General features: G+C 35.5%; 1 protein-coding gene across 1 annotated transcript; it reads right to left on the bottom strand.

Moving 5' to 3' along the window:
* Nucleotides 1-496: 496 nt before the first annotated feature.
* On the bottom strand, nt 497-6,749 carry LOC107185403 (protein unc-93 homolog A). Its single transcript, XM_015573070.1, has 7 exons — nt 6,420-6,749; nt 4,951-5,375; nt 3,487-3,692; nt 2,837-3,228; nt 2,313-2,445; nt 2,100-2,237; nt 497-1,241 (listed from the first exon to the last, which is right to left on the bottom strand). Exons 1-7 carry the CDS (start codon nt 6,609-6,611, stop codon nt 1,021-1,023), a joined length of 1,707 nt encoding a protein of 568 aa, XP_015428556.1. The 5' UTR covers nt 6,612-6,749; the 3' UTR covers nt 497-1,020.
* Between the last annotated feature and the right edge of the window lie 6,878 nt (nt 6,750-13,627).

Genomic DNA, 13,627 nt, shown 5'->3' on the forward strand with positions numbered 1-13,627 from the left:
CGTGTGAGTTCCATGTACTGATTTTTTTAGTCCCTGGAAGGTACGAAAAAAAAAATAGAAAACGCGATAATCACATTCCAAAGTGTCACGATTCTTTTAATTATCAATTTTTTTCGTTTACTCTGGTACCTACGATAGTCCAACGCATACTAATTAAGAATCTTTTTTCTGTTTTCTTCTAGTGACTGCGTTTGGGGGCTTACCCTATCGTGAATATTGATTCTTTTCCTTTACAAATATTTGTGAATGTTTTTGAGAGATGAACAAATATGTACGAAAAATGCCAACAGTAAAATGTTTCGTATTTTTTTTTTGTAAGAAAATGCCAAAAAAGCTTAAAAACACGTCTACAGTAGAATATCCCCACAAGATGCAACCTTGAACGGGCTTTACCAGACGTCTATAAGACCTAATTCGTAACATCGTCAGAACGTCTTCTTGCAGACGTCTTTAAAACGTTCAGTCGTAAAATGAAAATCTTTAAGACGTTGTGTACTGTCTGGGATTAGATACTGATTGAATATTCAATATTATAGTCGAAATGTAAATTTTATGGCGAATATTTAGATGTACAAGAATAGAAAAGTGTTACAGTAAAATTAAAATATAACTAAAGGTGATTAATTCGAAACTGACCTTATTATTCGTCCCAGTCTAGCACTTAAATGTGGGAGATGTCGAAAGTTTATTAGACGTTCAGTTTGAAGAGACAGGAAGAACAGTGCTGTCATCAGCTTTAGTAGTTTTTCTTTGGTTGTCCGCGGTTGTTGGTGAACGCTGCGACGGAATATCCTTTGTGATTGTATTCTGTTCAACATTGGTCGCAAAAGCAACGCTATGAGCTCTCCGTCGTGAACACCTCTTCGCTTTAATTCTATCGTGTTCCACAAAATGTTTCCTGGTTCTGTTGTGTCTCTTCGTCGTCCTTAAGCTGAATGGAACGAGTTTGTCTCAATCTCTGTAACGAGCTTCTGTCTTGATGATGCTTGACCCATGATCACTTATAGTCGAATTTTCCAGTCACAATGGTGCCAGGCTTTTACCCCTTTTTGCTAGTCTGATCTCTAACCATATGTAAGGAACCACGGACAGAAGTAACACACAAGCAAGGCCAAGTACTCTAAACCGTGTACAAACTAGTCCATGTAAACCCAGTGTTAAGGCAAGACCAAGCCACCTCCAAAAAAGAGACGTTGATAAAGGTCCTTGCCAAGAATTTGGATATAAACCCAGCACTAATGCTGAAAAACAAAATCTGTTGTTAATATCAAATGTACAATATGAAACCGTTAACGTTTAACTCTATTTTAATTAATACCCTGATAGCACATGACGCCTTGAAGACGGCTGAATGGCGCCTCAGACCTAAAATAGCCGTAAAATGGGCGTCTTGAAGGAGTCATGTACTATTTAAAAAGGCTTTAACCAGCACAGAATCAGTAAAATACGAAGAATACGGTGATTTGTTTCTGACGAAACTGTTCATAGATCAATATCTAGGCATGTGGGACTAGGAATTCGAAGACCCTGATAACCAGTAGTTTGCAAGTTTTGAGCAAATTGTCAGTAAATAATAAGAAAATTTGTCTAAAAAACCATAGTCATCCGTTTCCGCATTTGACTTAGGCTTTGCAGGCAAAGCCTGCTATTAATAAGATAAAGCAAATTGGCAGCAAATTACAATTGACTCTAACTATATTGCCATTAAACATATTGCAATGCGAAGCATTTCCACACAAATTCGCTCTCCCACTATGTTGCGTACGCCGGCGCACCAGCATGATCCAGCATGATCCAGCATTTGCGCAGGCGCTGACGCCGAGGCTATGACGATAGAACTTAGCATGGAGGGAGTTTTTAACTCATTGCCATTTTACTCCCCTACAGCTCCGACCATGGCAATATAGTTAGAGTCCACTGTATCAGTAAGTCTTGCAACACAACCCTGGCTAACTAATCTATGTAAATAGGTCAATTTATAACCTATATTGCTAGACTTGCAGCTAATCTGCTGCCAATCTCCGTACAAGTTGTTGATAGCAGATCTTGCAGTTGTTAGAAATTTAATTCAATTGTGAAGATATTTATTAATAACTCACTATATATCAGAGTTTCCCAAATGGAATTGCAAACTCCCCAAGCAGCAGATATAACGTGAAAGAGTGCTGGATCATCGCCAGATGGTCTCCAGGTGATCAGAACCAGCAGTAAACAAGCATGGAATACAAACCCAACAACTTCAAAAAAGAATACAGGAATTACTAAACTTGTAAATGTACTGTGTTAAAAGTAAAAAGCACAGTAGAACTTACCTACAACAAAGTATCGTTTAATGTGTCTTAACAACATCGATAGTGTTACACCAGCAAGAGCTTGTAAAGATGCCAAACTTAAAAAACTAAGAGTTACTGTACCAGCTCCTCCCAAAGCACAGACTACATATGCCTGTTAGATAAATAATTAAATATTTAGTACACTTTGAAATACGATAAAAAAATACACATAGTGGCACAAAATATACGAATACGAACGTAAAATCAGATAAGGTAAAAATTTCCATGATTTTGATCTATTTACAAATTTTCAAATACAAACTTTTTATGGAAATGTTTACAAACATATGTTTACTGGAGTTTACTTTTAGTTAGAATTAGGTTCTCTATTAAATCTCAAGCAAGTATTTTCATATTTTGGGATACCCTGTAAATGTTGCAATATTACACTAATATTTGAAAATGTGTAAATATTTCTTTCTTTATACAACTAGAAATTGATAGACTTACTAATGAAAATTTGTTTTTTATTTCTTTTAAGAATATCAGGCTATAATACTCACCTCTATAAAATCAGCATAGATAAGTCCCTGTTCAAGACCAATAAAAAGAGTTAGTGGCGCAGCCAATTGTAATTTAGGGTCTTGAAATGCAGATTTTACAGATGCAAGAATGTTTTGCGTACTGTGTTTTTCGTTTACATTCTGTGGTTCTTTCATTCTGGAATCCAGAAAAGCACAAGATATGCTTAAGCCTAATACAGCAAGACCAAGCCATATGCTGACCAGTATCGTTGATGTTCCATATGGTAGTGTTGGTGTGTTAATTGTGCCATTGTAAAGGTAAATTTCCTCTGGACAATACTCTGCTCCACACATATCATTTATTTCATTGTTCAATGTGCCGGAAGGTATTGAATCTGTTAGTTTTACAAGTATGGCAGCAATTAAACAACCTGAAAGAGATACATAATTATTGTAAAACTTTCGGGCACACTAGTAGTATAATATACTATTATACAATAATAGTTGTGGTTGCGATTGCTTTATGACCAAAGGCTAAAGGATATAAAAGATGAAATGTGATATATTGTTTAAAATGATGAAATTTAGGCAGTATTGCAGTATTTACATTACATTAACAGTATTGTAAAAACAGTAATCATTATAATTAAGATGCTTTGCAAAAGTTCTGAAAATCAAATGTTTCATACCCAGTGCAAGACCTATATCTTCTGCTAATTTAATTCCTCGATTAAGTCGTCTCAGAAGGCACTCGCGTCTTGTTTCATCAGGATCTTCAGGATCAACGCATACAAGAGCTAAGCTAGTTGCTGATGTGTTTACATGCGAAACTCGTGCTATGAAATTCGGTGTAATACATGCACCCAGAATTGCATAGCTGGGTAATAGTACATACCTGTAAATGCAACATTATAAATAATAACTCTAGATTATAATTGCACCGATGTCGATGTACGTCGGTGTCTAAAAACTATTTATTTTTAACTTCAATCTTGAAACCTCATAAAATGTGATTTGAATCGGACAACTTTTCAAAATTCATGGGGTACTTGTACAATTAAATATAATTTGAAAAAAGTACAACACACCTCTAAAATTGAAAATTTGAATTTTTCTTTTAAATTGATTTTTTCAAAAAGTGTATGTGCTAGTACAAAAACGGTCTGCAGATTCATACTCAGCTTATAAGTATATTGAAGGCTGCAAAGTGTTTTACGTGTTGAACAGTGTAATAAGTAGGAACGGAATGCAATGAACAGACGCGTCAGCCAAATCCTATTCAATTGCACGCATATCCAACCGATTTTCAAATTGGATTATCTCCAAAATTAAGTGTCATGTGAACAAATTTTATTGTACAATTTCGACTTATTTTCACACGTAGAATCACCTCATGTCAGATTATGCCATCAGTTCGGAGATACCGTGTATAGCAAGAAATAAACAACTTTCAAGTGTTGTAAAGTCGTCGAATGTCAACGACCAATAGAGTGTAAAAATTTTGTTACTTTCGTGATGTTTTTATGAAACATTTAACAATCAATTAGTGATGTTTTATTTCAAACAATAACTGTTAATAAGGGAGTGCAATATGTAGCGTCGCAACAATAGCTGAAAGCTCTCTGAATAAAACTGTGTTGAGCTTCATTTTCAAGACGAAAAATTCATAGGTATGTTCAGTACGTATGTTCGTATTTCGTTTTCTATCCTTGCGCAATAATGAACACGATTCTGCGATCATTTCGTTCGCTAGAGAGTTGATCCTAAATTACTCCTTTACTCTTTTATCGTAAAGTAAGTTTATTATACAGTAAATCTTCGATGAGTGTTCAAAGGCTCCTCGGCACTGAACATTAAATATTTCATAGACTAATGGCCATATGCGGCTGACATAAAAGTCATTGGCTTCAGAATCCCAAGCTCTATCAATGTGCTAAACCTCATTAAAAAGTCAGCGTTACACCTGGGGACCTGTCCTTGTCAATGCTAAGGACTTTTCACATCACCCCAGGAATCACCCCTTTCAAGAACTTACACCTCTTTTGGGACACCCTCTACAGAAACCGTCTTACATGGACACAGCGTTATAGGAGGATTTACTTTAATCACTAATACTCGGTAGATCCATCATACGATCTTCTAACGGTACGTACCACTTTGGATAAAGATGTACCCCAACGAAGAATGTGGTAGCCACGTGGCTGGTACTTATCGCAAGATTCGTACCAAGTTTCTGCACGAATATCGGTGCAAAACAACTGGTGATGGTCGCAGTCGCGAAAAGAAGAGCTAGAAGCATCGGTCCCAGTTGGGGATTAAATATACCGAGACCAGCTTGCAACGGGAACATGGGCAGCGTAGCGGCTGAACAGCTTGCGTGTCCTAGAAGGAGGGCCGCGCAATGCCTAAGAATCGCTTTTTTCGGCGGTCGCGGACCGGAAGGCGCTGCTCTGACCGCGGCGATTAGACGACGCACGGATGATGCTCCCGCCGAGGAATTCATAGAGTCCCGTCGCCGCCATGATAGAGCGGATGTCCTTGTGGAACGGCAGGAGATGGGCGAATAAGCTGCCATGTGCTGTGAATCGTTATAAGTATTGTCAGTAAGCGATACGGAATCACTTATGATTAAGGTAATGAGTAGACTACGGATTTTTATGCAAAATGATATTTTCTAAAGTACTTTATAAAGACAGGCGCGAATGTAGAAATTTATTTTTTCTCTTAAGTATCATATTGGGTTCATACTAAAATAGAAAACTAATTATTGGATCCGATGAAAGCTTTGTCTTCTATTGCATTTCACAGAACGTATTTTATACCACGTACGTGGGTTGCACAAAATAAAGTTACACATCTGGCAATATTCATTTACATGTTTATTTAACAGTAAAACTAAGAATAGAAGAATATAAACATAATTCTTGAAAATAAATGGAATTTGAGATTGATTAAAATCAAGAGTATATTATAAGCGTATATATATAAGCCTCAATTTGTTGTTATTTTTTCTGAAAAAATATTTTTCACATTCTCGAGCGCTACTTCTCTTAATTACATCCGACCCTTCAATTGATGTTGCAGGATTATTAGTTAAGTAGAATGTAAAAATTGAACAGCTTAATTCTAATACAATTTTACTTAATACTTTAACGTAATGAGGATAGTATTGTATTTGTTTCTACTTAGTTGCGTTGCGTATTGCATTTCGGCCCAAGTATTTATTTTTTATAACATAAGATTTTACATATTTTAATAATTTCTGGACGGGGGGGGGGGGGGGGGGGCAGTCCGTATTCTATTACGTATGTCCTAGTTACGCCAATAAAATCGCGTTTTTTTATCGCTAACGGCGAACAAGTCCACTACTCTTTACTTTGTTATGTCGTCCAATGAATCTTCTAGTGTTCGGTCAATTGTCTTAATTCGCGTGTGTTTCATTGGGCTCGACCAAGAGTCCTCCTTCAACCTCCACGCTCAACGCTGAGCGATCTCAGCAAACTCATTATCGCAAGTTGCGGCCAGTGGCCAATTTCGATACAATTTTGAACAAAAACCCAGTGCAGATAGTAATCGATTTGACGTGGAATTACACATACCTTAATTATATTAATTAATGTACCTCTAGCATAGCATCGTTATCCCACAGATTATGGTGGTGACCACTGCTTCTAACGCGCCTATGTGTGTGTGCTAATGGTGGAGGTTGAGCTGGCAGTCGTATAGGTCCTAAACCACCAATCGGTGCTGGTCTGAAAGCAGGACTCTCGAGTTTGTCCTTCGACAATTCGTGAAGATTTGGCAAGGATCCCATGATTCAGTTTCCTGTTATCCCTTTTTCTGTTTCTTTTATTGATTTTTATTACTTATAATCGTTCGAGCATTTTTTTTTTATTCTAGTCAGATCATCGTCAAGGAAGTACGGAGTCATTATCATCGTTGTAATTCTCATGCTCTTCGACTTTCCAATAGTTCATATAGTGGCTTTACTGACACCTAGAATGAGAAAAAAAAATTTAGTTAACAGACTTGAATTAATGGTGTTTTCGTCTTTTACAGAAATGATCAAAGCAACTTCGAACCATCTCGGTTTTTTTTTTGATTCCATACAATGACTAATCAGTCGTATGAAAATATACAATTCACAATAGTATTTGTGTAAATTTAGTAACATTTTCCGTAAATACTATTTATATATACGATTTTGTAATATACTTATAATAATATTTCTTTAAATTTAGTAAAACTAGGTTTAAATATTATTTACATTTATAAAATAGTGTAATTTATCCATCGCAAATAATTCCCTCGTCTGTACCTTGAAAATCTTCCGTATCATCTTCAAAGCTTTATGCAATTTTCATCAGTTTGTCGCTGAAAGTTTCCATTTCTGGCGACGTATGATAGATGCGTGTAATAAATTGCAGTATACCTAACCCAGATCCAATCTGTTTGTAGGCGGTAAAACGTGACGGCAGACATGTTTGTTGTTTATGTTTATTACATGAATTTTAGGGAGGAAAAATCGTCGACGGATCGGGTAGATCGTAATGACCTTGAGTTGGATTGAATGTATGTACATAATTCCCGAAATTCACTGTTCTCATAACGGAGATGTTTTATTTTTGTTAAATAGCATTATTATATTAACCATGGCCATCTTTAAAATGATTTTCCTCGTGTTTACCACATTACAGGCATAGTCCAATAATCCGCCATATTTGAAAATCCGGCAGCGCTGAAGTCCCCAAGGCACAGAATTATCGGAATTCTACTGTATTCGGCACATTATTTCGATCGAAATCTCGACGTAAGTTGCATAAAGTCACCGTTATCAACGAGTTATTCTGATAAAATATTTTAACAAATTTTACTCGCTGTTGAATCGTCCAACGATCCATGATTATTTACCCATGTACATAGCTAGGTTATCAATAGGGGGGGGGGGGGGAGACCCTCTCATGCCCCCTAGCTACGCCCATTTTAAATAATTGCTAAAGCAGAACAAAAAACGATGTGTCGGTCCAGAAATGGCGGGATAAACAAATCAGTCAGTTATATACACTGGATTCCGGTTATTTGGGACACATCGGGACTAGTATTTTTTGTCCGAAATAAGCGAAATCGATTGTATTGTCCACTCTGCATAATCGTTAGTGTGAAATAAATAATTTCATTAAATTTAACTTAACTCTGTTATAAACACTCCACGCTTTAGATATAACGGCAGTGTCGATGGTGTCCGCTTTAAAACGGTAACCGGTTTTTGCCGTGCCGATACTCTGTGGGAGTCTTGCATAATTTAATTGGCAATTCTCAGAGTACGGTCGCGGGTCTAATTATGTAAAGAATAAAAAATAAAGATAAACATCCCGTAGTCACCTGCGAACCTTGAACGAGAATTTACGACAAAAGAACTGTTGATATTACGGGCGTATTGGCAGTGGCCTTGATATCAGTCCACGGAAAAGATTTCGACCAATCGTGATGAAGCGTCGATAGTTGGCTATATCGCAAATGTAAATCGATGTAAATCGACGAGATCGACTTTAGTCCCTGGTGGAATAATCTATGTCAACAGCCTCCGTACCATTAACATACCGTTGCGTAATTTTGAAATGATTTTATGTCAACACCCGTTCTGTGATACATTTATATTCTTTAAAAATTGTAGTCGACGTGAAACTAAAGCAATTGACCGCCATTCGATTAATTTATATACACACCAGGGCCGTTCATTACGGAGGTGCAAAATGTGCTCCCGCACCTGAGCGGCCAAACCCAGGGGTGGCCGCGGATCGTTTATTATATGTAACATTTTTCTAAGAAGAATAATAGTCAGAACTTTATTCACGATTACTACAATTTTAGACAAACAGAATTCAATCAAATTAATTTCATATGTAATTTTTTCAACACTACTCGTATACAAGAATGTACTATCTTTATGAATATACAGCCCAAAATAGCATATGATATTTAACCATACTTTTTTCGTTAAATTCGTGTAGGTAATTAATGATCGATATCTATTAACTATAACATCATATAGGTACACAGCGAATAATAATAACAAGAAAAGAAATACAATGTAAAACTTTTAATCTGTGATGTAAGTTACACTCTGTCAAAAGTATGCAAGTGTCTGGATTGTATTTGAATCTGTATTCATTCGTGTTCGCGTATGCTCGTAGCACTGTTCGCACATGTTCAAAAAGTATATACTGTTCAAACAAACCCGTTTGTACGTTATGCCTGCACCCAGCTTGAGGTACTACATATTTTTTAGATAAAATTGTTTCCTAATTGTCAATAGACCAGATTACAAATTGAGTAGAATTAGATTAACACTCACAAGGCATACGTTTTTGATGAACGAATAGACGCTGGTATCTGGGTCCAGATAGACCTCTATTCACTCGTCTTCAGATGTGTTTTGAAATCACTCGCTCGAAAATATGCTTAAAAAATGCTAATCTAAACAATTGTATGTTTCAGTAGCGGTGGACTGAATTTTTTTAAATTCTGGTCCAAGGTGGATCCAGGCGTGACCGTCCGAGGGTTGTAAAAGTAAACTTTACATCAGAAAGAAGTATGAAAACTATGGTTGGGAGCTATTTTGTCCGAAATCGAGAGTCGATCAACGAACGCGCACCTCACAGGTATTTAAAAACACTTTCCTTTCTTGAACACCAAGTCTTAAGAAAATCATTTTTTTAAATGTTCATGTACTTCATTGATATTCCTTATGGACTTCTTTTACCACGTAACATATATTTATTTACTGATAAAATACATCGTGAACAGTAAGATATTGTAGATACTATATTTCTTTGTGATAACTGGTCTGCGAAGTTATGTAAAATTTCATTTAATTTAGAAGATAATTTACAAAAAACGGAATTTAAAGAGAGAATTGTTTTCTCTGATGAGGGGTCCATTGACATGAAAATTTCGTTCAACTTTGTTAAAGCATTATTTTGACTTTCTTTTGTGATTGATTTTTGAAACTGTTACATTGACTGACACTACCTTTGTAATATAAATTGAGAAGTTATGACAAGAATTTGCAATTCAACATATTTTTTTTTAATTTATTATACCTACAGTACACTTATATTTTTTCTATGTATTTTACTTTTAGTACTTGGTATAATATTGTATATCTTTACGATATATTAACCATCTTTGCAAAATATATTCCTTTTCTACTGAATTACTCTCTTTTAAATTCTTTTCTGTATTGTAATAATATAATTAATCTTTTAGATTTTGTTTTTTCTTGCACTTAAACATTATTATTTTTTTTATTACCTAAAATACTCAGTCACTATTTCTTCCTGCTTTAATCTGTTATATTACACTCCTCTATTCTTCTTTTTGTATGTTTTAATTTAATGTATTTTATTTTCATTCTGTGTATTAACTTTCCATAAAGTACATTTCAAGCAGATTGCTTGTTTTAGGTGTTTTGTTTACCTTGTTATAAAAACTCTGCAATACAAAAGCCGTCTGTGAATGTTATAAATTAAACAAAGCAATTTTCTCGAATTTTAACAACCCAAATTCACCTGCGTGACAAAATCCGTGTACAGGGCCATTCAATAAAATTTTGTATTTCACCTATTGAAAACTGCATCCTAAATGCACACCCGGATTGCGTTCAACTAGATATAGTTTAGCAGTCGATATGTGCAGTACATCTATCTGATAATGATTTTTTACATTTTGCATAAAATATGCAAAATATTTCGTTTACAAAAGAAATTCCCACGATAATATTTTCGTGTCAATCATTGCCCATTTCGTCTACATTAGTGAAGCGAAAAAAAAGGTGGTGAAAAAAAGAAAGAATTCGAACGATATTTTTGTAATAATAATAAGAAAAAAACAATTAATTTCCTTTCTGATAGCTGGATTGTATAGTCGATCGAAATACACCGTGGTTTTTTCCAGACAACGAAACATCAGAAGGAAAATCGAATTCATTCTCGGTTAAAATTCATCAAAAAACCACTGATTGTCAGCATATTAATCATAAAAAGAACAGACAAACATTACAGAACACATGCACATTTTCTTTCACGTTTAAATACCTTTTTGATACGAGGAACCCACCAACGGTCCGGAGGAATTGTTCAGGACCATTTCATTGGTTTCCCTATCGAAACACGATCACCACGTTTATGTCACCTTTACCATGATTCACAATGTATTTATAACACCTGTGTCTCTGCGTTATGTATCGTTATAGTGAATCGATAAACACGTTAAACGCAAGACCGCAGGAGCAAGTGAACAGACACAAATCACCAGCGAAAACTGACATCTCCGCCGAATGTTCTTACGATATATTCACTGACAAGAGAAGTTCACTATTCGAACGTTTTAACGTGTCACACGTCTACATTAGGCACTATCTAAATTTTTCCTCGGCCCTATTTTAACAATTCATACGATTGACTTTTACACCAAAACAGAAAAAAGATATGTTTCGTCGGTAGGATTCAGCTAGGGTCCCTTTACTTCGCGACGGTGTCTGTGGACCGTGTTAACATTCATAGAAACCGGGGACGCGCGCGCGCGCGTTCCACGAGCCGTCTTTGATAATTTGAAAATATTTTCTACAGGTATTTTCGAAAAAGTGAAAAAGGGTTACGTCGTTGGACGTCCGTGGTCGAACGAAAGTACAACAGCAACCGCGAGTTTCCTTTCGGCCGGGCTCGGTGCTCCTCGTCTTCGTTCGTTCTCCCTTAGTTCCACTTCTCCCGATATGGTCGATAACAGGGAGAGTGCGTACTGCATCCTCTCATGCTCGATTTCTGCGAATTTTAAGTGTACGCGAGTGGAACAAATAACCCAGTCGAATTTAGCACTTTCTTTCGAAATGTACAGTAGGTCGTGATAGAGAGACGCTTAGCCGAGCATGAAACGGTTTTATCGACATATGTATACAGGGCGCGGTCAGAATGACGGTACCAGCGGACAAGTTGTGATTTCTTACGCGAAATTAAATGGAAAAGTGTAAAATATAATATTTTTCATACGAGACTTGGTTTGCAAATTTATCGAAAATGCCTCTATTCCTACTGACAATAATACGTAGAAATGGATTGTAACGAAGAGACGCGATAGCAGATTTTCAAATTCAATTATCGTGGAAACAAAGTATTAAATGAAAAAACTTTATTCTACATTTTCGACCCTTTTTTTTTCATGTATAATAACCTCCAACCCGCTTATACCGTTCTTTCGGTCGCACCCTGTATACCTACAACTGCTGAAATCACTATGTTGACTTTTAGTTGACTTTTAGTTTAGTATACATTTTACATTATAATATATTATGTCATTATGTTATTATTTTATTATATATTATTCCTATCAAAAGTGTCACAAATTTAATTTAGTATACATTCAATGGTTGTACTTCCAGTATAAACCCAATCGAATTCCGATGTAGCAAGTGCACCGAAAAATAAATAACTTTCAATTTGTTTTTGTCGAGAAAGTCCTCTGTTCCTCAATTAGACACTCTGTACATATTACGTACCTGATACGCAGTGAAAATCTCTGTGAATTGTCTCTGTTGTGTTTAGCAAACAATCCTATTTTTCATTCAATCTCAAAATAAAATATAGAGAAGGGAAAATGAAAGTATTAAGCATTTATGAATGTATAAAATAGTAGTAGGCTGTTTGGAATGTAACTGCGGATTTCAACGCAATCCTAGCACTAATGAATAATTAATATTCAGATTCAGCGTCGTTTTTACATGTACGCGCACTTCTGAAATTGAATGTATCGTACAGGTACTTCAGAAAATAAATCTCTGCATTAGAGCACGTAAAAAATATTATTTAAACATGATTCAATTTAAAAAGAATGTGCTTTAAATACAAGGTAAGGCATCTATTGTAAGTTGACGATTTCAAATCACTCGTATACTATTTGTTGTACAAAAAATTGTTTCAAACAAAAATGCCATGATTTTGAAGGGGACATATGTTAGAAGAATTATTTTTTTTGTACGTTGTTTGGGCAAAAAGTTTTAAAGGTCACCTTCATTTTTTTAATGGAACACCCTATATTTCTTTACGTAAATAAGGTAGCATTAAAAACTGAGTAAATCTGTATTTAGGCATAATAGGTCTAAAGTTGGTATTTATTGCGACATTTTCAATGAAACTTCTATTGAATAATTTTTTGAAATAATTTAGATGTCCATTATAAGTAAGACATCTTGTATATTTTATTTCAAAAAAGGAGATCGATAGGTTAAGTTTACATTCCACCAAAGAAAAATGGCTGCCGAAAAAACCAGAATTATTTGTAAGACATACAATAATATTTTATTTGAAGCACTTTGTCAAAATTGCTTTAGAAGATTCAGGATTGGTACTTTTGTTGACGTTACTGCCAAGTAAAGTTCCGTTCAGATTCGGGAGATCGAAGCAATGATATTAACGTGTAAGACAGTCGGAGGTGGAATATTCAACAGTGATTCTATGCTTACGAACATTAATTAACAAAATTGATGAAGAGCGACGTCTGTCAGTACAGAATGACATGTTTGCAGCGACTGATCAGTATGCATGTCCTAGACTCGCTCTACACTGTTGTGTCCTTGCAAGTAGGTACATTGTTCACTAGAGATTTCGATTAATATACAGGGTGTCTCACCTGACATGAGCACTTTTGTATCTCACTTGCTTTTTATTTGCAGAAAATTAATTTTAGTTAATGCTCAAATTGATGTCCATCTACGTTGATACATTTTGATACATTTTTTATACAAATTGATGTCCATTAATTTTATTCTTTAAATCT

The sequence above is a fragment of the Dufourea novaeangliae genome, unplaced genomic scaffold (assembly GCF_001272555.1).
Source record: "Dufourea novaeangliae isolate 0120121106 unplaced genomic scaffold, ASM127255v1 scaffold57, whole genome shotgun sequence".
NCBI lineage: Eukaryota > Metazoa > Arthropoda > Insecta > Hymenoptera > Halictidae > Dufourea > Dufourea novaeangliae.